General features: G+C 41.7%; 1 protein-coding gene across 2 annotated transcripts; it reads right to left on the bottom strand.

The window, feature by feature from the left end:
• Window positions 1-394: 394 nt before the first annotated feature.
• Window positions 395-26,829, bottom strand: ggcx (gamma-glutamyl carboxylase). Of its 2 annotated transcripts, XM_041233495.1 has the most exons (16): window positions 26,675-26,829; window positions 25,540-25,770; window positions 21,050-21,208; window positions 17,645-17,711; window positions 17,420-17,518; window positions 15,905-15,983; window positions 13,863-13,969; window positions 12,825-12,988; window positions 12,059-12,345; window positions 7,879-8,010; window positions 6,802-6,953; window positions 6,358-6,527; window positions 5,388-5,518; window positions 4,662-4,809; window positions 3,345-3,540; window positions 395-856 (listed from the first exon to the last, which is right to left on the bottom strand). In XM_041233495.1, exons 1-16 carry the CDS (start codon window positions 26,703-26,705, stop codon window positions 697-699), a joined length of 2,313 nt encoding a protein of 770 aa, XP_041089429.1. In that variant the 5' UTR covers window positions 26,706-26,829; the 3' UTR covers window positions 395-696. The 2 variants fall into 2 exon arrangements, with proteins under 2 accessions (XP_041089429.1, XP_041089428.1); XM_041233494.1 differs by having other exon boundaries at window positions 17,420-17,711.
• Window positions 26,830-27,093: the final 264 nt, after the last annotated feature.

Here is a 27,093-nt window from a genome sequence, read left to right as displayed (position 1 = left end):
CTGGATGCACAAAGCAACTAAAGCATTATGTTTAAGTATATCACATTTAAGACGCATTTTATTAAAAGTGTTCAGCTGCTTTCTGCAACCCCATTAAAACTCAAGGAACGCACAGTGTTACTTATTGAATGAAGAGGCTTGAGTTTGAGATCACTATAATACGCCTTGATATGTTACGTTGCAGTAGTGTCATCACATAAGCATTGCCTGCTCTGTCTAAAGTGTGCAGTACCAGTATATTAATATCATGATTAGGACAGAGACAACATGGATACAGTCAGAAGAGACCTGGGCATTTCTATAGGAAAACATTTGTGTTTTTAAATTGATTTTTTCTATTCGGATATTATATATAATATATATATATATATATATATATATAATATATATAATAATATATATATATATATATATATATATATATATATAAATATAAATATATATATAAAGATAAAAACTGTGTCTACACAATTAGATTTCTCCAATTGGCTAATGCAATATGATTTAAAATGCATTAAGACAATAAGCCAGATTCTCGAAAGCTATTTACTTAATCTCACCGTTCGCTTATATTTTTCTCTTAAAGGAAGAACACCAGAAAACAACTTCGGATTACAGTATGTTCGTAGTGACTGAAACACTGTCCGTTACGTGGGAATTGAAACACTGGGTGTCAGTAGCAAGAGGGCAGGCGGGTCACAGCTCGGTGTGGTCACTGTCGTCATTCCTCACCGCCTCGCTGCTCCCAGGCCCCTCTGGGGCCTTCATGTTGGCATACGCCACCTCCTGGGCAAGCTGCTCTAAGGGGGGCCGGCCCACCACGAGGTTCCGCATCGCGATCGCCGTCATCAGAAAACTGAGGAGAAACAGGGCAAGAGTAGAGACACCATAAAACACTGAGGAGAAACAACCAAGTGCACAAACACCATCCAGAACTGAGGAGAAACAGGACAGAGCACAGACCCCATCCAAGACTGAGGAGAAACAGGACAGAGCACAGACACCATAAAACACAGAGGAGAAACAGCCAAGAGCACATACCCCATCCAAGACTGAGGAGAAACAGGACAGAGCACAGACACCATAAAACACAGAGGAGAAACAGGACAGAGCACAGACACCATAAAACACAGAGGAGAAACAGGACAGAGCACATACCCCATCCAAGACTGAGGAGAAACAGGACAGAGCACAGACACCATAAAACACAGAGGAGAAACAGGACAGAGCACATACCCATCCAAGACTGAGGAGAAACAGGACAGAGCACAGACACCATAAAACACAGAGGAGAAACAGGACAGAGGACATACCCCATCCAAGACTGAGGAGAAACAGGACAGAGCACAGACACCATCAAACACAGAGGAGAAACAGGACAGAGCACAGACACCATAAAACATAGAAGAGAAACAGGACAGAGCACAGACACCATAAAACACTGAGGAGACACAGGACAGAGCACATACCCCATCCAAGAGTGAGGAGAAACAGGACAGAGCAGACACCATAAAACACAGAGGAGAAACAGCCATAAGCACAGACACCATCAAACACTGAGGAGAAACAGGACAGAGCACAGACACCATCCAAACAGCTCACAACCAACACTATATGATTGTAGAAGCAGGTGTTAGGAATGTCAGATTTCGTTTAATTTCAGAAATGTTTTAACTATAGGATTAAACACGTTTAAACCTCAGCATACTGGAAATTCTTGTAAGCAACTCAAAATACCCACCGCGAAAAGCACTCCTTTAGAACAATGTTACTTACTTATGATGCGCTGCAACATTATAATAATATGGATGAGACTACATGTTTACAATGCTTATTTGGACATGGAAAAGACCAAACAAATATTGAATAAATAACCTTACACTACACACACCCAACTGTATAGTGTGACCCTAATGTCACGATTACAATCACAATATGCGGGTCATGATACGATGTGTATCACGATACACAGGATGGTCGTGATAGTTGTATGATGCATAATAAAAACAAAATGGTAATTTAATGCAAGACTATTGTGTTAAAAGATAAAAATATTCAATATGCTTTATTCAAGAACCATATGTGAACTACAATAAGCCAAGTTACGGTATGATATAGACTATCATTTAAAGAAAGGATCATGATTCATCAAAATGCAATGAATCGTTATACCCCTAATAAACACTACAGCAGGCATTTACAATCGACACAAATTTCATTGAAAATGGTTTAATGTTTAGGAACAACTATAACACATGGAGAATGTTTAACACAACAAGCAGGTATTCAACTAACTAAACCCTGTGGATCCACGTAAAAAAGCATTCACGCTATTTAACTGGAAGACTAACAGATAGTCACCAAGACACCGAGACTAATCACTCTGCTCCCCTACTGTGTATACATGCCACTCTAGCGGATGCAAGAGCGCTCGCAGTTTTCAAAGGGTTTGTTCACATCTGAATTCATTCTCTCTCTCTCTCTCAAGGCTCAGAAATTAAAGCTTTCTTCTTAGATCTGCTCAGCACGGTCTTTCTCTAATTGGCATCTCTTCTGCATACATTATTGGGTCTAATTGGAAAAACTGGCAATGTATGCATGTGACCTCTTCTGTTATGTTGAGTCTGATTCAAGGCCTTAATAAAACTGTAAGCCTTTTCTTTTGTCTTGTTATACTGGCTTGAAATGAATGAGGGAGAGTTGGGTGCTGTGTTAGTGAGGTGTAGAGGGATACAGATTGAGGGAGAGTTGGGTGCTGTGTTACAGTATAGAGGGGTACAGATTGAGGGAGAGTTGGGGGCCGTGCTACAGTATAGAGGGGTACAGATTGAGGGAGAGTCGGGGGGCTCTGTTACAGTATAGAGGGATACAGATTGAGGGAGAGTTGGGGATTCTCTTACAGTACAGAGGCATATAGATTTAAGGGAGAGTTCTGGGCTCTGTTACAGCACAGAGGGGTACAGACTGAGGGAGAGTTGGGGCTCTCCCAGTATAGAGGGGTACAGATTTAAGGGAGGGTTGGGGGCTCTGTTACTATATAGGAGTGGTAGAGATTGAGGCTGGGTTGGGGGCTCTGTTACAGTATACAGGGGTACAGACTAAGGGAGAGTTGGAGCTCTGTTAGAGTATAGAGGGGTACAGATTGAGGGAGAGTTGGGTGCTGTGTTACAGTATAGAGGAGAACAGATTGATGAAGAGTTGGGGGCTCTATTACATTATAGGGGGTACAGATTAAGGTTTGGCTTGGGGCTCTGTTAAAGTGAGGTATAAGGGGGTACAGATTGAGGGCTCTGTTCATTTTTGGTGCTGCAGAGTTCACTTAGGTAAATATGATAGCTGCTCACCTTCTCCTGAGGAGGTAATACTTCTTAATAGTGAAACGAGTGAATCGATCCACGATGGTGGCATTCCGCCTTTTCTGAATCTCCTCAATTTTCCTCTGCCTCCTCAGAAAGGCCTTCAGCACAGGGTCAGTCACGTTAACATCGGTCCCTGTGCCGTTCAGAATGGGCTGCAACTCGGGAGGAAGAGGTTCCGTCTCTGGACAAATATACAATTATAACAAAACTCTAATAAACAAAGCTACCCTGCAGTTAAACCCCTCTGATCCTTCAAAGTCCTGCAAGTCATCATGCTTCTCATTTTTGCTTGCAGGCATGACTCAGAACTAAGTAACGTTACAGAGAGACTACCCCAGAATAATTCAATGGTTTGGGGTCTGAAAAATACACGACAATGGGAGGAAAAACACATACTTGTATATTAGATTAGCCTATTGGTCTGAGTTATGAATAGAGCACTGTAGCTTTGAGCGATCTTCCCTAGACCTATATACCAGTGTGTAGAGTGGAAAGAGTCAACTCTCCTATTCTCTAGCTACATTCTTGGTACTACTGTGAGCTTCATTAAATATACATTGATTTTTTTGTAGAGGTTTCTTGATAATTAATAAAACTTGGCCACACCTTTGTGTCTTTACATTAACTTTCACTGTTGTTGTTGCTAGTTTGTCAACATTAACTTTTTAGAGCAATCACACCCCAAGCTCATTAAATTAATGTTGTTGAAGCTGACACCCTGGGATCCTTCAAGAAGCTTCAATAAGCTGCTTGATGAGATTCTGGGATCAATAAGCTACTAACAACCAAACGAGCAAGATGGGCCGAATGGCCTCCTCTCGTTTGTAAACGTCCTTATGTTCTTATGTAAATCTGCAAGGACACAAAAGCACAATAAGCATGGAAACGTGTGACACCTCTTGTGGTGGAGATTGGTAAAGCAGACAAAGGTTTTCTTCACTGACAGCTGTTTTCAGTCACTTATTGGTAATATCAGTTGTTTGGTAGTAAATAGCATTTTATACTTTATAGGACTTGGAATCGTTTATAACACATACAAGATGTTGCACAATGTTGTTGCATAATTTGGGGGGGGGGGGGGGGCACAGAAAAAACTACTTGATATATGACTGCCATTTTTAGTTTTGCTATCTTATATAAAACTATATAAAAACTAAAACATAAAGCTCCATCCTATATATATGCCTGCTGTTGACCAAAGGTTATTTATGGGAAAAACTGTTAGCAGCCTGCAGTTAATTTTCCCCTGATTGTGTTAGGGTCCCTGTACAGACAGCAGCAGGTGGGTCCCTGCTCGCTCACCTGTCCCGTTGCGCACTCGCTCCTGCAACTCGTAAAGCCGGGTGAGGTTCTGCTCCAGAGCTGTCTCTGTGGTGTTGACGTAGATGTACATGAAGCAGGAGGGCCCTGGAGACACTGTGTAAGCCTTGTGGTATTCCCCCGCAGGCAGCTACAACACACACACACACACACATATTAAATGTAAAAGGTGCCACATTTAAAACCTGTCAACACTTCAAGTTAGTTTGAAGGGGGCAGTAAAATTTAATTAGCAGCTACTTACTACTTACCCATTTTTCTTTGTGTCACAATTCATCTGTCTTTATCTGTGTCCGTAGAATCCTTGTTGTCAGCTCCTTTTGAGCACTTCCTGATTACAAATAACTCACAGGCTCCGCCCTCGCCTTGCTGCAGGCTCCGCCTGTGTTACACTAATACTCTGGAGCAAGCAGGACTAGCACAGTCCCATGTGATTTTTTTGGTATCAAGTAGTCCTCAAAAGCAGACTCAGAACCACTCATTGTAAGCATTACAAAAGGCGAGGGATAAGTGAATATATAATTAATAATATTCATACAAAACATTACTTAAGAGTAAAATAAGCCAAACAAAATATTCCTGGTAACAACGACAAGCAGAAGGGGCCCCCTGTTCTGCATATACAGAGGACAGAAGTGATGCTAGTAAAAGAGAGATCTACTGAGCTAGCTGAGCAAGACTATGGGAGTTCTGAGCCCAGGCTGGTACCTGCATCTTCTCTCCCTCCTTGATGGTGTAGTTCTTCCCCTCCTCCACGATCTCCACACTCAGCTCTCCCTGCAGCACCTGCAGGCTAGTGTTCCCCAGGTCCTCGCTCACAAAGTTCTCCAGGTGGAGCCCTGCAAGGAACACAGATCAAACCATTACTGGAAAAAAAACACTACAAGCACACAATTTAATTGAATTCACTTCACTTCAGGAACAAACTAGAATGTAAAACACCACAATTTATACTACAAGCGTTGCGATACCTAGTATGGAAAAACTTTTTCATATTTCGGTGATCCCAAGTGAATATTTTAAATAATGATTTTGGAAGCTTGCATCAAATCCAGTGACAGAATGGCTGGGCGCATCGCACTGTTCCAAATTACATCACAGAGCTTGATGTAAGGAAAGCAATTCTACGATATCATCTTTTAAATATAGGGTTAAACATGCTTTCTTTATCAACATTGCATATACATAAACAGAACACTCCACGAGTCCTTTGGTTACTTCACTCATGAGGAGAGACGTAAAACACGTGACCTGACCCTCTGAAGCTTGCAGGTTATTCAGTGATCCTCATGTGTGGAATAACTACAGTACTCTGAACGTTCATGGAGTACACTCTACATACTTAACGCCTTACATATAGAAGACCCCGTTTGTCTGCTTCACTTTGTCTGTTGTATACAGTACCCCCGGAACTGTATACAACAGAGGCACATTTTCATATTCTGGGATTTTTCATGGAAAGTATTTTGTGGTATTAAATCTTAAGTTTATCCACAGAAAGAATGGCAACCAGATGTGTTGCAGTCATTGGTTTTGCAAATTTAGGTTTTAATATGTTTAAAAGCAAAATATATTAGCAGATGTTTTTTTGATAAAGTAACTTGCTAATCAAGTTTCAAAACATAATCACAACCTAGTGCACAGTAGCTTGGGTCACCAGAAAAATAAGAGGTCACACCTGGGAAATCAGCGATGAAGACCACCTCCGTCTGATTGTCCAGTGTGTCCTCAATCTCCTGGAATTTTGTCCTCCAAGGTGAAAGGTCAACCAGCAAGGGCATGAGCCATGGATTGGGGCGGAAGGGCGACCAATCAGCTTTCACAATATCTAACCGCGGGTCAAAGATCCTGACGGGAAAATTAACAAATAGCAATAAACACACTGGCAGCCACCCAGCCGCTTTATCTAGTGAAAAAAAAAAAAAAGAATTAGGATCTATTTCTCAGAAAATGGTAGCACAAATTTAGCAATATACATATTTTGAGCCAACACTAAAATAGCACAAATGCATTGACCAGCGTGCAGACCCCAAGGGTACTGCTGAGACTACTGCTACCCCCCCCGCCCCTTCCTCCCAGGGGGTGCCACAGTTTCCAGGCCCGGCTACACTCCCTGCCTCACCTCTGCTGGAAGCGCTCGTTGATGGAGACCCAGATATCGAAGTAAATCTCAGGCTCAGAGATGTTGTAGTTCTTCAGCTGGTGGCTCAGGCAGCTGGCGTACTGCTTTAGCATGTCACCGTGATCCTTCCAGCGCCGGCTGTGGGTGAACACCTAGGGGCAGCAGAGAGCACACAGTCAATGATTCAACACCTACAACATGGTCTGATAATCCATTCCCTATACTCACCACCCTAAAAAAGTGTCTACTTATTTTTTTATTTCAACAGAATGCAAACAGCAAGTGAAGTTAAACTGATTTAATTAAATTGTGATTATGAGGAAACTATTACTGCAAAACAGATCATCATATTTTTGCAACGAGTCATTAAGATCTTAAATCCGGGAAAAGCAATTTAACTGAACTCGCTTTTTGTGTTCAGTTTGAATTAAAAATGAGGAGCTACCTCCTCATTTGAATTCTATTCCCTCAACCTTCATAACTCATTTATTTGTTCTTCACTGGACAGACTCAATGTTCTTTTTGTAATGAGGGGACAAGAAGAGAGCTTAGTATTCCAAGTGCAGTCTCACCAGTGCTTCACACAACTTCATCCTAACTTCTTTGCATTCCACAATTCTGACTACATAACCCTGCATTCTGTTTGCTTTTTAAATGGGGGTCGCTTCCCCTCACTGCCTGGCTGCTGACAGCATGGAGTCTGGTCTGGTTCTGAACCCTCTGTTTGGTATTTCAGTTACACATGTCTGTGTCCGGTGGCTAAACTTTATATTTAATTTGCCATGTTTCAGAACAGATCTGTACGAGTTCTAAATACTGTGGGATTTCCTGGGTGGCCAAAAACGTTACTGAAATGGAAAACGGTTAGCAGCAGTTATCTGTACATTATTCATATAATAATGTACTAATATAATTATGACTGTGTTCTGTAATATCTGGTGAAATACTGCAACTTGCCCCAGGGCTTTACTGCAATATTCCAATAAAAACTGGTCAGTACAAGCATACATTGTAAATGACTAAAACTGCATCAGACTGCGCATTCGTGCAATGAATCTCAGAGCACTGTCCACTCACCCCTGGGTTCAGGTACCCGATGTCTCCGGTCACACCGTCCCGGTAGGTGATCTTGACATGCTGGTGTGAGCGGGAGTGGACCATCATGTCCCAGGAGTAGCCGTACAGCCCATTGGTCAAGTTATTGTAGCCCTGAGGATCCAGGAACAAACATGCAGAGTTATACAGCACTGCACCTAAAAGACGTGATTAAAAATTAAATCCAATCACATACCCGCATCTCTGAATAATCACACCCTCACATACCCGCATCTCTGAATAATCACACCCTCTCATAGCCGCATCTCTGAATAATCACACCCTCACATACCCGCATCTCTGAATAATCACACCTTCACACACCCGCATCTCTGAATAATCACACCTTCACACACCCGCATCTCTGAATAATCACACCCTCTCATAGCCGCATCTCTGAATAATCACAGCTTCACATACCCGCATCTCTGAATAATCACACCTTCACACACCCGCATCTCTGAATAATCACACCTTCACACACCCGCATCTCTGAATAATCACACCCTCTCATAGCCGCATCTCTGAATAATCACAGCTTCACATACCCGCATCTCTGAATAATGTTTCAAATTCTCCCTTTCGGGTTCTTTGTTGGTTGAGATGACGGGCTTACCAATGACATCGCTTTTATTTATTTTAATTTTTTTTCAGCATCCGGTTGCATTTCGCAAATACAGTATTTAAGGTATGAACAACAGCTACAACGGTGCATCCTTCATACAGCAACCAGTGAAGCTGCCCAGCTCTTATAGCTGTCTAAGTTTGATGCATCGCATTCACCTGCGACAGAAGCATGAACCAGGCTTTAGTTTTCTATGATTCTGAAACAAAAAGCTTTTTGTACAGAAAGCCTCTGTAAGTACTTCTGTTCTCCGGTGCTGAGGGGTGTAGGTTTAAATTCTGCAGGTATTTAGGCATTCATATCTCTAGCACAACTTATTAAATCAGCATGAAGGTGTTATTGCAATGCAGTATAAGATCTACTTTAAACTAGAAAGGAAGGGGGGAGAAATCAACAAAAAAACAGAAGGGAGACCGCATCAAAACAAGAACAACAACTCAGGTAAGACAACCATTAAATGTATTTATCTAAATGCTAGAAGTATCAGAAACAAAATTCTAGAACTTGAAGCTACTGCACTAACAGGTAACTATGATGTGATAGGTGTTACAGAAACGTGGTTGTCTGAGAGTGATGGGGACGAATTTAATATTTGTGGGTATACACTGTATAGGAAAGACAGGCAGGACAGAAGAGGAGGAGGGGTAGCGCTATACATAAGAAACAGTCTTGAAGCCCAGGTGTTAAACCTGGACAAAGAAAATAAAACCGAATCAATATGGGTCAGAATAACAGACAAAAATTCAAAAGGCATAATAATAGGAGCATGCTATAGACCGCCAGATTCAGACGGTGAGCACAATAATCTGTTATACAATGACATTAGAAATGTGTGTAGCAAAGGAGAAGCCATACTAATGGGGGATTTCAACTTCCCCCAAATAAAATGGGAAAACCCGGTGGGTAGCGCGAAGGATGAAATAGAAATGGTGGAAATGACAAATGACTGCTTCCTAACACAATTTGTGAAGGCACCCACTAGAGGGGAGGCATGCCTTGATTTAGTCTTTTCAAATAACGAAGATAGAATAACTAAAACAGAGGTCAGAGAACCACTGGCAAACTCAGACCACAACATGGTCTCATTTGAAGTGTTTTTTAAATCCCCAAAAGTAAAGACTAAAGCTAAGGTTTACAATTTTAGAAAAGCAAACTATGAAGGTATGAAACAGAGACTAACAGAAGTAGATTGGAGTAAAATAGAGAAAACACCCACAGAAGAAGGATGGTTGTTCTTCAAAAATGTAGTACTAGAGGCACAAAACAATTATATCCCTAAAGTAGACAAATCTAAATGTAAAACTAAATTGCCAAAATGGTTTAATAGATCAATTAAAAAAAATATTCAGCGAAAAAAGGCACTTTACAGAGCATTAAAAAAAGGACCAAAAAGAAAGTACGCAGAAAGAGTACACAGAACTGCAAACGCAAGTCAAAAAGGAAGTTAGAAAGGCCAAGAGAGAAATAGAAATGAACATTGCTAAGGGAGCTAAAACCAATTCCAAAATGTTTTTCCAATATTACAACAGCAAGAGAACATTCAAAGAGGAGATTAAATGTTTAAGAGATACAAATGGCAAAATCGTAGAGGAAGAAAAAAAAATAGCAAATATGTTAAATGATTACTTTTCACAAGTTTTTACAAAGGAAGATACTGACAACATGCCCCACATGTCATCCAGTTCCTATCCAGTTTTAAATAACTTTAGCATAACTGAGGCAGAAGTGTTAAAGGGACTAGGAGCTCTTAAAATAAACAAATCCCCTGGGCCGGATGAGATCCTCCCAGTAGTACTCAAAGAAATGAAAGAAGTAATTTACAAACCGCTAACCAAGATCATGCAGCAGTCTCTTGACACAGGGGTGGTACCGACAGACTGGAAAATTGCAAACGTAATACCGATCCACAAAAAGGGAAACAAAACTGAACCAGGTAACTACAGACCAGTAAGCCTGACTTCTATTATATGCAAACTTATGGAAACTATAATAAGATCCAAAATGGAAAATTACCTATATGGTAACAGGGTACTGGGAGACAGTCAACATGGTTTTAGGAAAGGGAGATCGTGCCTAACTAACTTGCTTGATTTTTTTTGAGGATGCAACATCGATAATGGATAATTGCAAAGCATATGACATGGTTTATTTAGATTTCCAGAAAGCTTTTGACAAAGTCCCGCACAAAAGATTAATTCTCAAACTGAACGCAGTTGGGATTCAAGGAAACACATGTACATGGATTAGGGAGTGGTTAACATGTAGAAAACAGAAAGTACTGATTAGAGGAAAAACCTCAGAATGGAGTGTGGTAACCAGCGGTGTACCACAGGGATCAGTATTAGGTCCTCTGCTATTCCTAATCTACATTAATGATTTAGATTCTGGTATAGTAAGCAAACTTGTTAAATTTGCAGACAACACAAAAGTAGGAGGAGTGGCAAACACTGTTGCAGCAGCAAAGGTCATTCAAAATGATCTAGACAAGATTCAGAACTGGGCAGACACATGGCAAATGACATTTAATAGAGAAAAGTGTAAGGTACTGCATGCAGGAAATAAAAATGTACATTATAAATATCATATGGGAGATATTGAAATTGGAGAAGGAATCTATGAAAAAGACCTAGGAGTTTTTGTTGACTCAGAAATGTCTTCATCTAGACAATGTGGGGAAGCTATAAAAAAGGCTAACAAGATGCTCGGATACATTGTGAAAAGTGTTGAATTTAAATCAAGGGAAGTAATGTTAAAACTGTACAATGCACTTGTAAGACCTCATCTTGAATATTGTGTGCAGTTCTGGTCACCTCGCTATAAAAAAGATATTGCTGCTCTAGAAAGAGTGCAAAGAAGAGCGACCAGAATTATTCCGGGCTTAAAAGGCATGTCATATGCAGACAGGCTAAATGAATTGAATCTGTTCAGTCTTGAACAAAGAAGACTACGTGGCGACCTAATTCAAGCATTCAAAATTCTAAAAGGTATTGACAGTGTCGACCCAAGGGACTTTTTCAGCCTGAAAAAAGAAACAAGGACCATGGGGTCACAAATGGAGTTTAGAAAAAGGGGCATTCAGAACAGAAAATAGGAGACACTTTTTTACACAGAGAATTGTGAGGGTCTGGAATCAACTCCCCAGTAATGTTGTTGAAGCTGACACCCTGGGATCGTTCAAGAAGCTGCTTGATGAGATTTTGGGATCAATAAGCTACTAACAACCAAACGAGCAAGATGGGCCGAATGGCCTCCTCTCGTTTGTAAACTTTCTTATGTTCTTATGTTCTTACTTTGTAATCCTAACATGAGCGGCACCTGCTGGTTAAAACGTTGCATTTCAGTAGTAATCTGTGAAATTCCAGTTTCTAGTCAGGTAACACCCCACATCACACTGACATCAATCATGGCGAAGAGCACACGGCATCACACTTCGTATTTGTGTAACTGGCCATGGCTGCAACTGGCTAAATACAGCAGCCAGTTTAGAGCCGAGGACGTCGCTGGATTAATTAGCTGCAGACTGGATGCTGCCCCTACCTGAGTGATGAAGTGGGAGTAGGGCATGAAGAACTGCTCTGCGATGTACAGCACAGTGAAGAGGGCGCCCAGTCGGTGCCGCCGGCTCAGTTTGGTAGGTTTGGTCAGGTTGGCAGCCTCGCTGGACTCGGGTTCAGGGTACACACACGAGGGGCTGTGCTGTGGGGCGGGCATCACCATGGGCAAGGCTCTGCTGAGGCATGCTGGGAACTTGCTGAAGAAGCGACGTGGCCAGTCTGGGTAGCAGAAGAGGAGGCTTGTGGCCAGCATGGTGTAGGAAAACATACCTGCAGAAAGGGGCAACACAACGCCCTTGTGAGTGTTTTTGTTACTGGTAAACGTCTCAGCCGTCCAGTATATTAGCTAGAACTTGTAAATGTTTAGCTAAGTGCTCCTTGCTGGGTAAGGCTTTTTGTTTTGTTTGTTTTCTGTTTGATAATAAATGCACTTGCTGTTGTGAGAGTTCTTCATTTTACCGTGCAAACGGTCCTGGAATGTGGCAAAACAAACCTCACTTTGCCACATACCAATACACTTGATCACTATAACAAGTCACACACATTGTCTTTCTTTTAAGGAAATTAAATCCATAAAACAATTAAGTACACGTTAAAAACACCCACTTATCAGTGTACAGGGCCTCTATCCTGTCACAATATATTAACTCGACTGGCGGATATGCTCTACTTGCATGCAAGTCATAGGAGCGACTCCTTGTGCTCCACTGAGCTCACAAACAGTTTTCAAGATTTCTAAAGAAGCTCACCGATGCTAAAGAGCTGGGAGTTCATGCAGTGGAAGTAGCTGACGAAGACCATGGCGACGGGGCGAGTGGCATCGAAGAAGAGCAGGTACCCAGCTGTGAGGTCCAGGACAAGCCCTCCACCATGCACCACCAGCACACTGGTCATCTCCTCGGAGAAGACCAGCCTGGAACAGCAGCACCACAACACATGAGCAATCAAAACCTGCACTACATTCAACCTTTGTGGAACTATATACTGCAGGCAGCATGTACAGGGTTAGCAGAAACAGGATTCGGCTGTGCCTCATGTCTCACGTAGGCAAGCTGGTAATCTGGGTTACAGAAACCTCTGTTTGCAAGCCATGCTTTTAAACTGCCTTGCACTGCCTGGGTCACTTCAACAGGGTGAAATTCTTCACACACCTTCAGTGTTTTTTTTTCCTGAAAATAACCAACTGACCATAACAAGCTTCCTGGAATGCAATGCAAGCAAACTGAGAACTTCTTTAGTCTAGTGTACTACCAGATGCCATGTTTTCAAATGAAAACACATGTGTGCAAGAACACAAGCTTGTTTACAAATTGCACATTTGGGACCTATAGCTATGAAAATAACCTCAAAGTTATAAACACATCAGGAATGGAGTTTGAAATGACGTTAACTCTGAAACTTGAATTATTTCCTGTGATTTCATGTTTGTATACTTTATTAATAAAAGTCAGCATGTCAATAATAATATAAATAAACTAACAATAAGCCAGGAGCGGTATTGTTGAAACGGTCCTGGTTAGTAACAGGATCCCGATTCCAGTTTCAAGCAGCGGGTCTGGTTGACTGGTCAGTTTGTTAACGTGGTGTTCGTGACTTTCAGGTTCTACTATAATAAGACAAACAGCACCCCCTGGTGGTGGATCCTGGTCCTGTGACTGTTTCCCAAAACAGTTTCTTTACAATATTGTAGTTATTTCTGTCCAGAACTTTATGTTAACGCTTTATATAGATAACAGTGCAGGTTAAAAGATCTTCTTTCAGGCTTGCGTTAAATAGGAAGCACTTACTTGAAGGGATCAAACAGCCAATGGTTAGCAAGATAATGCATGGAATAGCCCCCTATCCAATCAAAATCAAGCTTCTTGAGCCCGGCAATGAAGTAGACTATGAAAATCTACAGACAAGAGGAGATGAACAACATTGCATTTGAAAACAGAATAATAATACCTGGGCGTTTCAAAGCAAACATTTACCTTAAAATGAATGCCTAATTCTAGCTGCGTCTTTTATTAAAACTGAACTGCAGAGGGATAGGATGACAGCCCCCATTTAACACTTGCAGTCTTTCCGAGTTTCTGTTTATTTCTCCCTATTCCAGATTAGCTTCTATCTATTTTCTCATTTAACAATCTTGTGACCTTAAAAAAATGCTGATTCCTAATTAACCCAATGTAACCTTCTAGGTCTAAATCACGTAATTATCAATTAGCTATAAACCCTGGAGGTCTGGACCTGGCTCTACAGTACGGAACCCCTAAAGGCATATGATGTGAGTTTAAGAAGGGTAGTATCTCGTGAGCATGAGTTTGCACTTAATACTTGTAAAATACTGTGCTGTCCTTGTGTGCTTTTCTCTATTGCAATTTCTCTCAGATGAGCCTTCACTGTGCTTTGCAGTTGCACTTTGAGAACAAAAGCAGGACCGGGCTCAATAATAACAGCTCACACATCACTGCGAAATGACTCAATTTACTCCTTATGTTCACGGGGTAAAATAGAGTTCTCTTGCGAGTCAGTCTTCAGGAGCTCTGCACTGTTGTAGGGTGTAGCCTACTGTATAATGTAAAAGGCATATATGTGTGGATTTTTCTTTCACAAATTGAAATAAATAAGTCGTAAATCCTGACACTCAAATGACTCCTTTCACATTTGCTTTTGTAACTAGGTACAATGTTCCAGACAGTAAGAGAACACAATTGGATGCAATAAATAATGTATTTACATTAAAATAGTCTAAAAGTACACCAGTTTTGCATAGTTGTTATGCCATACGCAGGAAAATGTAAGTAAGACATTATCTTGTGTTCACCATACAACCATCTTTTTTTAATTAACACCATGTCCCTTTAGGGGTTCTGTACTATACTACACTGGAGTAACAATTGCAAAATACCTTCCCTGTATGGACAGAGCTCTGTGCTGCTACCTGTGCTCTCCTCACTGTGTAGTTCCACAGAGCTCTGACTCGCCTGCGCTCTCCTCACTGTGTAGTTCCACAGAGCTCTGACTCGCCTGCGCTCTCCTCACTGTGTAGTTCCACAGAGCTCTGACTCGCCTGCGCTCTCCTCACTGTGTAGTTCCACAGAGCTCTGACTCGCCTGCGCTCTCCTCACTGTGTAGTTCCACAGAGCTCTGACTCGCCTGCGCTCTCCTCACTGTGTAGTTCCACAGAGCTCTGACTCGCCTGCGCTCTCCTCACTGTGTAGTTCCACAGAGCTCTGACTCGCCTGCGCTCTCCTCACTGTGTAGTTCCACAGAGCTCTGACTCGCCTGCGCTCTCCTCACTGTGTAGTTCCACAGAGCTCTGACTCGCCTGCGTTCTCAACACTGTGTAGTTCCACAGAGCTCTGACTCGCCTGCGTTCTCAGCACTGTGTAGTTCCACAGAGCTCTGACTCGCCTGCGTTCTCAGCACTGTGTAGTTCCACAGAGCTCTGACTCGCCTGCGTTCTCCTCACTGTGTAGTTCCACAGAGCTCTGACTCGCCTGCGCTCTCCTCACTGTGTAGTTCCACAGAGCTCTGACTCGCCTGCGCTCTCCTCACTGTGTAGTTCCACAGAGCTCTGACTCGCCTGCGCTCTCCTCACTGTGTAGTTCCACAGAGCTCTGACTCGCCTGCGTTCTCAACACTGTGTAGTTCCACAGAGCTCTGACTCGCCTGCGTTCTCAGCACTGTGTAGTTCCACAGAGCTCTGACTCGCCTGCGTTCTCAGCACTGTGTAGTTCCACAGAGCTCTGACTCGCCTGCGTTCTCAGCACTGTGTAGTTCCACAGAGCTCTGACTCACCTGCGTTCTCAACACTGTGTAGTTCCACAGAGCTCTGACTCACCTGCGTTCTCAGCACTGTGTAGTTCCACAGTGGCACATGGGCATTCCTCTTCTTGGCATTGCGCAGTCCATCAATCGACCTGCAGAGTGGAAACAGTCACTGTCTCAACACAACATTCAGCTCTTTCACCAACATGGGCTTCATTTCAAACAACATGCAACAGTCTCAGTTCTACACCTAACAAAATCACTGCAAAACAGCAAGGAGACAGATCAGCCACTCACAGCCTATACAGAATTCACAAAATGACATGACTATACAGTGGCACTGGAACAATTTTTAAAATGGGGGTGTTGAAAGCCATGAACAAAACTGTAACCCCTTTATATGACGGAAGGCATGCAAAGCCCTGGCTGTCGCACCCCCAGCACCCTAGTTCCAGCGCCTTTGCGATTATACCACACTGTTTGTTACTGGTTTTATAACGTCTATAGCTTGATTTTTCCTTTTACAAAAAAGTACAGCTTGTATTTTGGTGTAAAGAGCTTGCCAGATCTGGCCTTTATGTCAGACTAGCATGCTATAGTTCACATATTCACTGCTGTGGCTAGGTCAGCCATAGTAAAGTGCAGAGTAACACTGCAGGTCCAACTTTTCAGAAAGATCTAATCACCTGACAAACCCCTAACATATAAAGAAATACACACAAACCTATCACACAAAGAAATGAAAGACTTCCAGTACTGTTGGTCAAAGAATTTTCCATTTACCATTTCCAGTTTTACACAGTAGTTTTGCATGAACAACCAGTTAAACTCAGTGACTGTCGTTCCTTAAGAATTGCGGATCATCTTTCAAATTTTCTAAATTCCAGAAACGCATACAAGTGCACAAATTGTTATGAAGATGAAACAAAATAGCTGACATTCATATGTTAACCTACACAATCGTTTTCTATAAATCAAAAGCCAGCTCTTGAGAAATAAACCACATCAAAAACATCCCTCAAGATTGCAGAAGTACAATAATCCACTGTAGGCATGTCTCTGAATGAATGAGCGATCTGTGTAAGCGGGTGGCTACAGTGTTACCAGTAGTGGTTGGTGTCTGTGCGTAACCTGGTGGCTGCAGTGTTACCAGTAGTGGTTGGTGTCTGTATGTAAGCTGGTGGCTGCAGTGTTACCAGTAGTAGTTGGTGTCTGTGTGTAAGCGGGTGGCCGCAGTGTTACCAGTAGTAGTTGGTGTCTGTGTGTAAGCGGGTGGCTGCAGTGTTACCAGTAGTGGTTGGCGTCTGTGTGTAAGCTGGTGGCCGCAGTGTTACCACTAGTGGCTGGTGTCTGTGTGTAAGCGGGTGGCTGCAGTGTTACCAGTAGTGGTTGGTGTGCTGTATGTAAGCGGGTGGCTGCAGTGTTACCAGTAGTAGTTGGTGTCTGTGTGTAAGCGGGTGGCTACAGTGTTACCAGTAGTGATTGGTGTCTGTGAGTAAGCTGGTGGCTGCAGTGTTACCAGTAGTGATTGGTGGGTTGTGTGTAAGCGGGTTGGTGTCTGTGTGTAAGCAGGTGCTCAGTGTGTTACCAGTAGCGGTTGGCGTCCATGAAGGTGAGCTGGAATCCAATGAGCCCGTACAGGTAGGAGTGGTTGTTCCAGGCAGTCTTGTCCAGGAAGAAGATGTACCAGTAGGTTGAGATAAACATCAGACACGCGAGCCGATAGAAGCAGCCGAAGGTGAGCTGGAATCCAATGAGCCCGTACAGGTAGGAGTGGTTGTTCCAGGCAGTCTTGTCCAGGAAGAAGATGTACCAGTAGGTTGAGATAAACATCAGACACGCGAGCCGATAGAAGCAGCCGAGCATGATCCCCAGCGCACCTAGCAACAAGGGAGGGGTGACACAGAGTGGCATCGCCAGGGTTTAGAATCCATTTCGAATCGCTGGCTTCAGTACTCTTTCACCGGTAGTTTTCTTAACTGTGGAACAGCTTTGTATGCAAAATCTGGGAAATACCAAAAGTAAAGCATTTGTTGATTAAAGACAGGGACCAGCGTCATGGAGTAAGGGGTTTGCTTAAATGCCACATTTCCATCTGCACCATGAAACCAGTCTGTAAAACTCAATCTCATTTCAATGTCATACTGGGGCTGCAGCTGCTTCCTCTGCAGACTACAATCTACAATCCAACCTGCAACTGGATTCATGGTCAATGACTTATTTATTCACATTTTAACATATTCCTTTACTGCTCTGGGATTTAAGACTTGCTTCTCGTGTCCTTCACATTGGAAGCTCATTAGGTAATTTCCACCAACAGTGCCAGCTGGAGAGATTGATAAGAGTTCCAAATGAAATCGACTGGACCTCGATCTGCTGCTGATGGAAATTAACAAGTATGAATTAAAATCACTTTCAAGTCAATCCCACTGGCAGATAAAAACATAGATACATAATGAGCAAGGATCCTAGGAATCCCTTTGCTGAGGAATAACGCAGAAAAAACACAGGTTTTCTATGCTGTCGGAGAATTTATTTTACATTTGCAAAAAAACACGCAAGGCTTTTTTTGTTGTTTATAACCAAAGCAATACATTTATATATAATCATCAACACAGGCAATTCTGTTTTAAATTTAGTAAACATTTAAAAAAAACTGCTTCTGGTGAATGAGACACACTCACGTCACATTCACATTAAAAAGTAGCTGCAGTTTACTTCAGTGAGTTTTTACTACTCAACAAGCTGTTTAAAACTGCAGAATAAAGAAGATCTTTCTTTTTAGTTTGTTTTTTTTTAAAATCAGAGAATTTCATTTTTTTTATTGCAGAAAACTAGGATTCCTGATAATCAGGCCCATGGTGCACTTACAGCAAGAAGCAAAACTTTATAAATCGGTTTTACTGGTTATAAATGCTAATGAAATAATATGCAATACAATTTGCTCTTATATAGTGCTTTTCTTGCCGAGAATCCCAGAGCGCTTCCAATAAAAATGATTTTAAACTGAAATTTAAAAGACTTGACTGTGGCAGCATCCCCGATATGACTTGGGCTGCAGTTTCAAAGTGGGGAGCATAACAACTAAAAGGCTCTCCTCGCACCTCCTGATTTTACACGACTCCTAGGATCTCAAGGTGCGACCAGGAGCTTGAGGTAACAACATTTCCTGTAAATAGGAAGGGCCTTATAATCAATCCTGAATTGAACAGTAAGCCAGTGCAGTGAATTAGAACCAAAGTATTGTGTGAACAACATGAGCTAGGCAGCACTCTGGCAGCAGCATTGTCAACCAGGTGGAACAGATGTACTATAGAATAGGGAAGGCCAGCAAACAAAGCATCAGAGCAATCTAACAGAGTCAAAACAAAAACCAACTTCTCAGCATCTTCATCACATAGAATGGGTCTCAATTTGGTGATGTTCCTCAAAATGATAAAATGAAAGCTTTATAGAGCTAGAGTGGGTGTCCAAACACAGTTCTGAATGCATAGTATTTGCAGTTTGAAAGTAGTCAAAAGACTGTTATCAAAGGTTATTTCAACACAGGGTGATTCAGCTAAACTGTGTCTGGTCCCTAGCAATAGCACCTCTGTCTTATTTGGGATTTTAGACAATTTACAGCCATCCACGACTGAATTTCACTCTGGCACTGCGACAGCACAGACACAGACACCTCCGGTTTACTAGGAAAAGAACAATATATTTGTGTACCATCTGCTTAACAGTGAAATCCAAGGTTTTATTTGTTAATTTATCTGGGGAAGCTTATAGACTGAAGAGCAGGGGAGCAAGTATTGAACCCTGAGGAACTCATTACTTCATGTCACCTGTCTCAGAAGAGTACTGACCCAGAGAGACAAACTGGCGTTGATGTAATAGACAGGAGCGAAGCCATTCCAAAGCAATGCCTGTAATAACAATGCAATTCTGGCATCTCTCCAGTATGATCCAATACTCCACGGGGTCAAAAGCAGCAGAAAGATCAAGCAACACTAAAATAGACAATTGTCCAGTATGAGCAAACCGGAGGACATCATTATAGACTCAGTACAATGACCCGAGTGAAATCCAGACCGAAAACCTTCCCATGAACCCATTCCTGCAGAAGTGCCCCTGAAGTTCAGTAGTCACAACTTTTTCAATCAATTTAGCAAGAAAAGGGATATTAGAAACAGGCCTACAATTTCCAAGACCATTTGGGGACAAGTTATGTTTCTTGGTGATAAAATGAGTGATCAGGAGAGGATTTATCAGTATGCACGTCTATAAAGAGGTATGTGAAAAATACAGCCAACAAGGGTGGGGCTTGGCTGTAGATACAGTACTGGGTGTCCTTTTGCGAGTCAATGCCTTTTAAACCTGTTTTACAGCACATGTAAAATAAACAGCGTGTGTGAAAATAAATTGGACCTGATGCGCCTGATCAGTGCTGAATAAATGGAATGCAAAGGGTTACGTTTCAGTATCACAGCCTTAAGCTCCTTCTCTGGTATCACTGCTATTCTTAAACTGGCAGTTGGTCTAACTTCAGTGTGTCAACCTGGAGAAGAATTAACAGAGGCGGTAGTAGCAGAGGGAAACTGGGCCCGAATCACTTCAATTTCATAACAGTTTGATCCCCACACTCTAGTGAAGTTGTTGTAGGGATTAAGAGTTTGTCAACAATATTAAAACAGGGCAGCTAGCCAATTTTTACTGGTGGAAATAATATTAGAAAAATAAGATAATTTAACAGTAGTCAAGGGCAAATTATATTGTTGTGTGTGTGTGTGTATGTGACTTCCAAATATCAACACAGGGGACACATGCCCTCCATTTCTGTTCCAGACTACAAACTTTAATCTTAAGATCTTGCAGATCCTTGGTATACCAGGAGAAAAGTGTTTCAAATGGATGGCAGAGGTGCGATCAGGGAGCTACTCAAACCCACGGTGGCCCATCACCCTAAACACTGAGTTACTCAACCCGACTGCCTCCCAGCAACCCAGTCACAGTCACAGAGCCGTGCCGTGCCTCCCTCCCCCTCCCTGTCCCAGAGTCCTTACCCAGTCACAGGGCCGTCCCCTCCCCCTCCCTCCCCTGGAGTCCTTACCCACTCCGTGTCCCTTCCTGTTCCAGAGTCCTTACCCAGAGACAGAGCCATGCCTCCCTCCCTGTCCCAAAGTCCTTACCCAGTCACAGCCGTGCACCACCCCCCTCCTCCCCCTCCTCCTACCCAGCAGCATGATGACATAGACCAGGTACATCCAATCCAGTGGCAGGGGCTGCAGGAAGTTGAAAAGGGGAAATCGACACACAACCATCCCATCCAGGTACTTATAATCCACGTAACTCAACCCACGCTCCTGGGGAATGTCAACCACCATCAGCATGCCTGCCAAACAAGAAACAATTAATAGAGTGAAAACATTCAAACTGGCATGGGGGGGGGCCAGAACAGATGTTTAGATACAAACCCCAAACTGAACTATAAATTGAGGCATGCTATCATAATAAAATACATGCTGGCAGCTGCTGTAGAAAACTATGCGAAGTGTCTCAGCATGTGTCCCGCAGGTGTATTACTCATTTGCTGATGAAGGTGGAACATTAACATAACCGGACTCTGCACTTTTCATGTGGTTTAGACAGCGATCAGCACTCCGAACAAATCACTAATCCGAGCAGGTCTTGTCACAACTGGATTTGGATAAGTGAGAACAACTTAATGAATTCAATGACAAAAGTCTCTCTCAATGTCTTTAAAACAAAAATACTTGTAGTCAAAATGTTTGTCACTGAATTTATGAAGTTTATTTTAGTATTTCAAAATGTATCACTATTGAGTGTTTAATAGTTATGGATGAGAAACATCAACAATCAAGAAACTTCTATATTATTATTTCTTTCTTTCTAAACCACAATACAGCCCCTGTAGAAGAAGGAGCGGTAGTTGGCTGGGAGTAGCAGCGAGAGGGGCTGGTTAGTGCATTTTGTATTGAAGGGCAGAAGAGATTTGGTAACTGGGGGGCTATTTGGGTAACAAGGTTGTTTGCAAAACTTTCAGATAATGAAAAAATTGCACATGCTCTGAATGATTCACTGTATATATCAATTTCATCTGTACAATCTATGAACTGGGCAGGCTGCACTATATAGCTTGTGAATGATAAAAGGTGAAAATCAAAATCAAGGCAGTTATCGTGTTTGCTGTACAAATGCACATGATCGGCGCTTAATTCATATTATATAGGCAAAATAATATTGATGTTGTATTGAATTACTAATCCCAATTTAAACATTGGTACAGTTTTTCTCAATCTCTGTCACCTCATTAAAGGACCCATAACTACACTGAATCTGTTCATGTTGTTAATGCTGTGTTGAAAAACATCAACACCTACAATATGTAGTCCCACAACAAATGACTATTTAATTTATTGAGCAATTAGCATCCTTGAAAGTGCGCATCCCTGTTCAGTCAAGACTAACCAATCCCTGCCATGCATTCTGAAAGTGCGCATCCCTGTTCAGTCAAGACTAACCAATCCCTGCCATGCATTCAGAAAGTGCGCATCCCTGTTCAGTCAAGACTAACCAATCCCTGCCATGCATTCTGAAAGTGCGCATCCCTGTTCAGTCAAGACTAACCAATCCCTGCCATGCATTCTGAAAGTGCGCATCCCTGTTCAGTCAAGACTAACCAATCCCTGCCATGCATTCTGAAAGTGCGCATCCCTGTTCAGTCAAGACTAACCAATCCCTGCCATGCATTCTGAAAGTGCGCATCCCTGTTCAGTCAAGACTAACCAATCCCTGCCATGCATTCTGAAAGTGCGCATCCTTGTTCAGTCAAGACTAACCAATCCCTGCCATGCATTCTGAAAGTGCGCATCCCTGTTCAGTCAAGACTAACCAATCCCTGCCATGCATTCTGAAAGTGCGCATCCCTGCTCAGTCAAGACTAACCAATCCCTGCCATGCATTCTGAAAGTGCGCATCCCTGTTCAGTCAAGACTAACCAATCCCTGCCATGCATTCTGAAAGTGCGCATCCCTGCTCAGTCAAGACTAACCAATGTTACAAGAGAAACATTTTCCAAAGTGAAGACTCTACAGGGCCATTCTTCACAGATATTCCACCACCAATTTCCTAAGGAATGAAAGGACACAGAGCTAAATAAATAATGTTTTGAATGGATTATTTATTAATTTTTTTGCAATTAGTGAGTAAACATTTACAAGATTGAAAATATTCCCCACAGGGTCCTGTAATATTCTTTAAACTAGCTGCTTTGAATCCCCTGCATTTTAAATAATTAAAACTGGACCATAGGAAACATTTCTCTCATGCCCTCTAGCCACAACATGTGTATAGATTGTAAGCGAGACTGCCTGGTTCATTCATACATTCCCAGATTCCTAACCAAAAATCACCACGAATGCACTGGGATTTTTTTAGACATAGTGCAAGTGGAAATGTGATATACAGCATGTATGTGAAGACTGACTTGGATTCACATATTCTAATACTCTATAATTTGTGCACAGAATGTCTCAACCAGGTTTCACAATCATTAGAAGCAGTTTACAAGATATATGTACAACCGTTACACACAAACACACGCACCTCCACTATATCCCAGTCAAGCTGTGAAATGATATCCCCTGCTTTGCACACAGGCTTGGCCTGACCAGCTCCCCCGAGATCAGAAAACAACACAAGAACAAGGCGGTCTTTTAAACCTCTTAACTATCACCACCTCGTTCTCTTTCTTGGAGACTCAAAATACACAAATACAGTACATCTAAATTTCAGACTTGCAGTTAGAACAAATGGACCTTTCTTTGAATCATACAGACCCAGTAAAAGAAAATCTCCTGTTGCAGCTCCAACAAGCACAGGGAATGAAGAGGTCCTTTTACTTGTAATTTGGGCTGACCTGATTACTAGGGTTACCATGATGTAAAACAAACCACTAACAAACAACTAAAAAAACACTTCTTGTTTATAGAGGAATGCTTACAACCACATGACTAATGCATGGCTTTCAAATTAGATATCAATACATTTTTCAGGTTCTGTGCTATGCTTTAATCTTGCTTTATATTTACATGATCTTTTGCTTAACACTAGAATGATCCATACATTTGATTAAACCGCTACAAAAAGAAACTTGATTTGATTAACCTGCACCCCTCAGGGATAAGCCACAGCTGGACTGTCTCTGAGAATGTTACAACATCAAGGGATTGCATCAACTCGTTATCAGTAAAAAATATACAAACTATCCCTTGTTTAAAAAATTAGACAGAAGTTTGTTTGAGAAGTCTTCGCCAGTGTCTTCACCCACATCTTTAAATAACAGTACTCAAGTCTAAAAGATTCAGTAGTAGGAATTAGAAACATCTTTGCCCATGTCTTGCATGTTGTAAAAATACACTTAGCAAGAAAATCTATTTCCAGGAGACTCTGATTTTGGAACAGAGAATATCCACATCCATCTGTCTTCATGCCAGCGTGGTCATATCAGGCAGTGATTCAAAACTATATGTTTTTTAGTATCTGTTGACTAATTTTCTATAGAGTTCAATATCTTTTTTTTGCATTGTATCAGAAGCTTCTCTCAATTGTGTGAAGAGTACATCTACGGCATTTGTTGGTAAAAAATTAATAGAAAGGCTTTCGAATATAAAGCAATTCAGTATTAATGGTGCCCAAAGTATATTGTATATTAGCCTAGAGGATCTGTTATGACAGTCTTTAATAATGAACTTGCTTGAAATAACAAACGTTTAAATAAGAATCAACTATATGTGTTATTTTATACAAAAACGACATCATTTACTAATATACAAATTACAGTAGGTGAGTTTTTTTGCTCACATTTGTTCTGTGCACCCAGCAGAAATGTAAAAGCTCGGTGCATACTGTGTGTTTTTTCTTCTAAACTCAGTGACTTAGACTGGCGGTTGCCATGCTGCTCAAGAATAAATTTGATAAATTTCAAGAATTTACAATATTTTATTTATTCAGCCGATAATCATGATTATCGTGATCATTTACAGACGATAACCGATAGCTGAAAATGTCATTATCATCCAACCCTACCGTTCACTAGCTATTGCTCGTCCACCGGGTTCATACCCAAGCCCACAGATATGTACAGTACTGCATGCGGGGGCATGAAACCAGGACATTGCTAAGAGCAATTATCACAGCACCCACCAGCTGCTCAGAAAGCAGAAGTCAGCAGCCAGTCCAGATGTTTACAAGCCACATGGCAGTGGGAGGGGCAGGCACACAAATCACTGCTCTGAACAGCGGCTTACCACTTCCCACAATGCACTGGGTGAGACAGCCAAGCCACATCGGAGAGAAAGCAGAGAGAATCAAGAGCTGGCATCCTCTCCATGTGTAAATTATAATGAGTACAGCAGCAATTTATATTGCATCCCCAGCACTTCTTAGCCTTTTATCAATATGATAATATTTAATATAATATATAATATTTATCAATGTGATGAATGGCAATATGGGAACAGCATGACACTTTTCTATTCTTTATGTAAACTTATTTGAGTGCGTTTTAGATTTTCAAGCTTCTATTTAGCAGTGTTTTTGTATTTTACAAATGCTGATGTGGTCCAACAAGCTTGGTCTTTAAAGGGTGCAGAGTTCAAACAGAAGGTTAAAAGTAAACATTTCAAACCCCCTCTATCTTACCAAAGAGGAACCTGAACACTCCCAAGGACGCAGGGTCGGTGGGTCTGTTTAACAGGCAAACAAACTTCTGCCAGCTCGACACGTCAGAGAGCTCCAGTCCAAACAGGCGCTTCATTCGGCTGTCACTGGCACCTCCTCCCTCCGTCCCCTTCTCCTTCTCTTTCCCCTTTCCCTTCCCCGGCTGCCTGCTGCGGACATCCTTTTTCTTGGAGGACTCAATGAGAGGAGCCCCTTTGAAATGAAACAAACAAAATATATTGCTTTAAACATGCAGTAACAGCACCAGTGAACGATTACAGCCCAGTGTTCAATTTCCAATCAGGTGGACTATAAGCCAGAAATGTATTCCAGTGCATGCAAGACACAGATGCACATAAATTAGTATATTTGGATATAATGAGACATCTAATGTGAAATAATGCTAAAGTCATTAATTTCACACTAATAAACATGTTAATGTACATTATTTATTTTCTGTTAACTGTTAGTAAATAATAATATATAATAAGCCTGCTAAAACCGCAAACATGGAGCCCTGTGGATGATCAGCAATACCCAGTCGATCATATCCTTGAGATGCAATCTTAACTCACCTAGCACCAGTCATCACTAATAATCTCATTCACGTTTAACAACACATACCAGGTCTAAATATCGTTTAAATTGTGCAGTTTACTCATAATACACACGTCAGCAAAAGTAAACAACACAGCATTCCGCTTTGGTGTTGTTATTAGACACCTACTTGTTGTAGTAGTGCGTGACAGTCTCCACGCAGGTTTGTGAAACTGTATTCTAGTCTGCTTGGAGTATTGCGTTGCAGAACTGGAAAACTTTTCCTCGAAACTTACCTCGTTTATCAGGCATGCTGTTTAGGCGAGGCATGAGATCACACACAAACAAAACAAAACTGCAGCCAGCATCGTGCAAAATAAAGAACCGTACCGTATGTATTCACCGATTTATTCTGCTGTTTGAAACCGAAACTAAAAAGAAAAGGCATCATTTTTAAATGGTAATGTCCTCAATGACACACTAGCATAACACATCCGAGTACGCGACTGTATTTTAACTACCTTAATTTAAAGAGCCAAGTGTTGTGTATTGTGTGCACACGCTTATTAACTATTATTACCTGCAGAAGTACAGCGTGCCCCTGTCTCCATTCCCCGCAATGCCACTCCACAGAGGCTGCTGTCTCTCTCGGACTGGGATGTTTTTTTGGGAAACCGTCCGGGTCCACGTAAACACTCGCAGAAACTTTCAAAAAAATCACACCGGCCGACCGAAAAACAGACCAGGAATGTCGCAAATGGCATACAAGTCTTGCAGCAGGGAGGCAATTCAATTTACGGCAAGTTGTTTCCACTGAAATTCTGTCCTGGATATATATATATATATATATATATATCTCAAAAACCCGTTTTAATTTAACAATGTGTAGTGTTATAAAATGGTACATCGTCACAATCTGATACGCGTACCAAACTTGACCTGTAATGTTATTAAGTGGTACGCTGTAAGATTTTGGTACAGGTGCAGTCAATTGGTTTT

The sequence above is a fragment of the Polyodon spathula genome, chromosome 31 (assembly GCF_017654505.1).
Source record: "Polyodon spathula isolate WHYD16114869_AA chromosome 31, ASM1765450v1, whole genome shotgun sequence".
NCBI classification, from domain to species: Eukaryota; Metazoa; Chordata; class Actinopteri; order Acipenseriformes; family Polyodontidae; genus Polyodon; species Polyodon spathula.
The sequence above is the reverse complement of the archived record's forward strand: the minus strand, read 5'-3'. Positions and strand labels throughout refer to the sequence as shown.

Coding starts and splice junctions, on each gene's coding strand:
- ggcx (XM_041233494.1), bottom strand. CDS start 26,705: ATGGAGACAGGGGCACGCTGTACTTCTGCAG. Junction 25,771..26,674: donor GGCACGCTGTACTTCTGCAG/GTAATAATAGTT, acceptor TTCATTTCAAAG/GGGCTCCTCTCATTGAGTCC. Junction 4,810..5,387: donor AGGAGGGAGAGAAGATGCAG/GTACCAGCCTGG, acceptor TGTGTGTTGTAG/CTGCCTGCGGGGGAATACCA.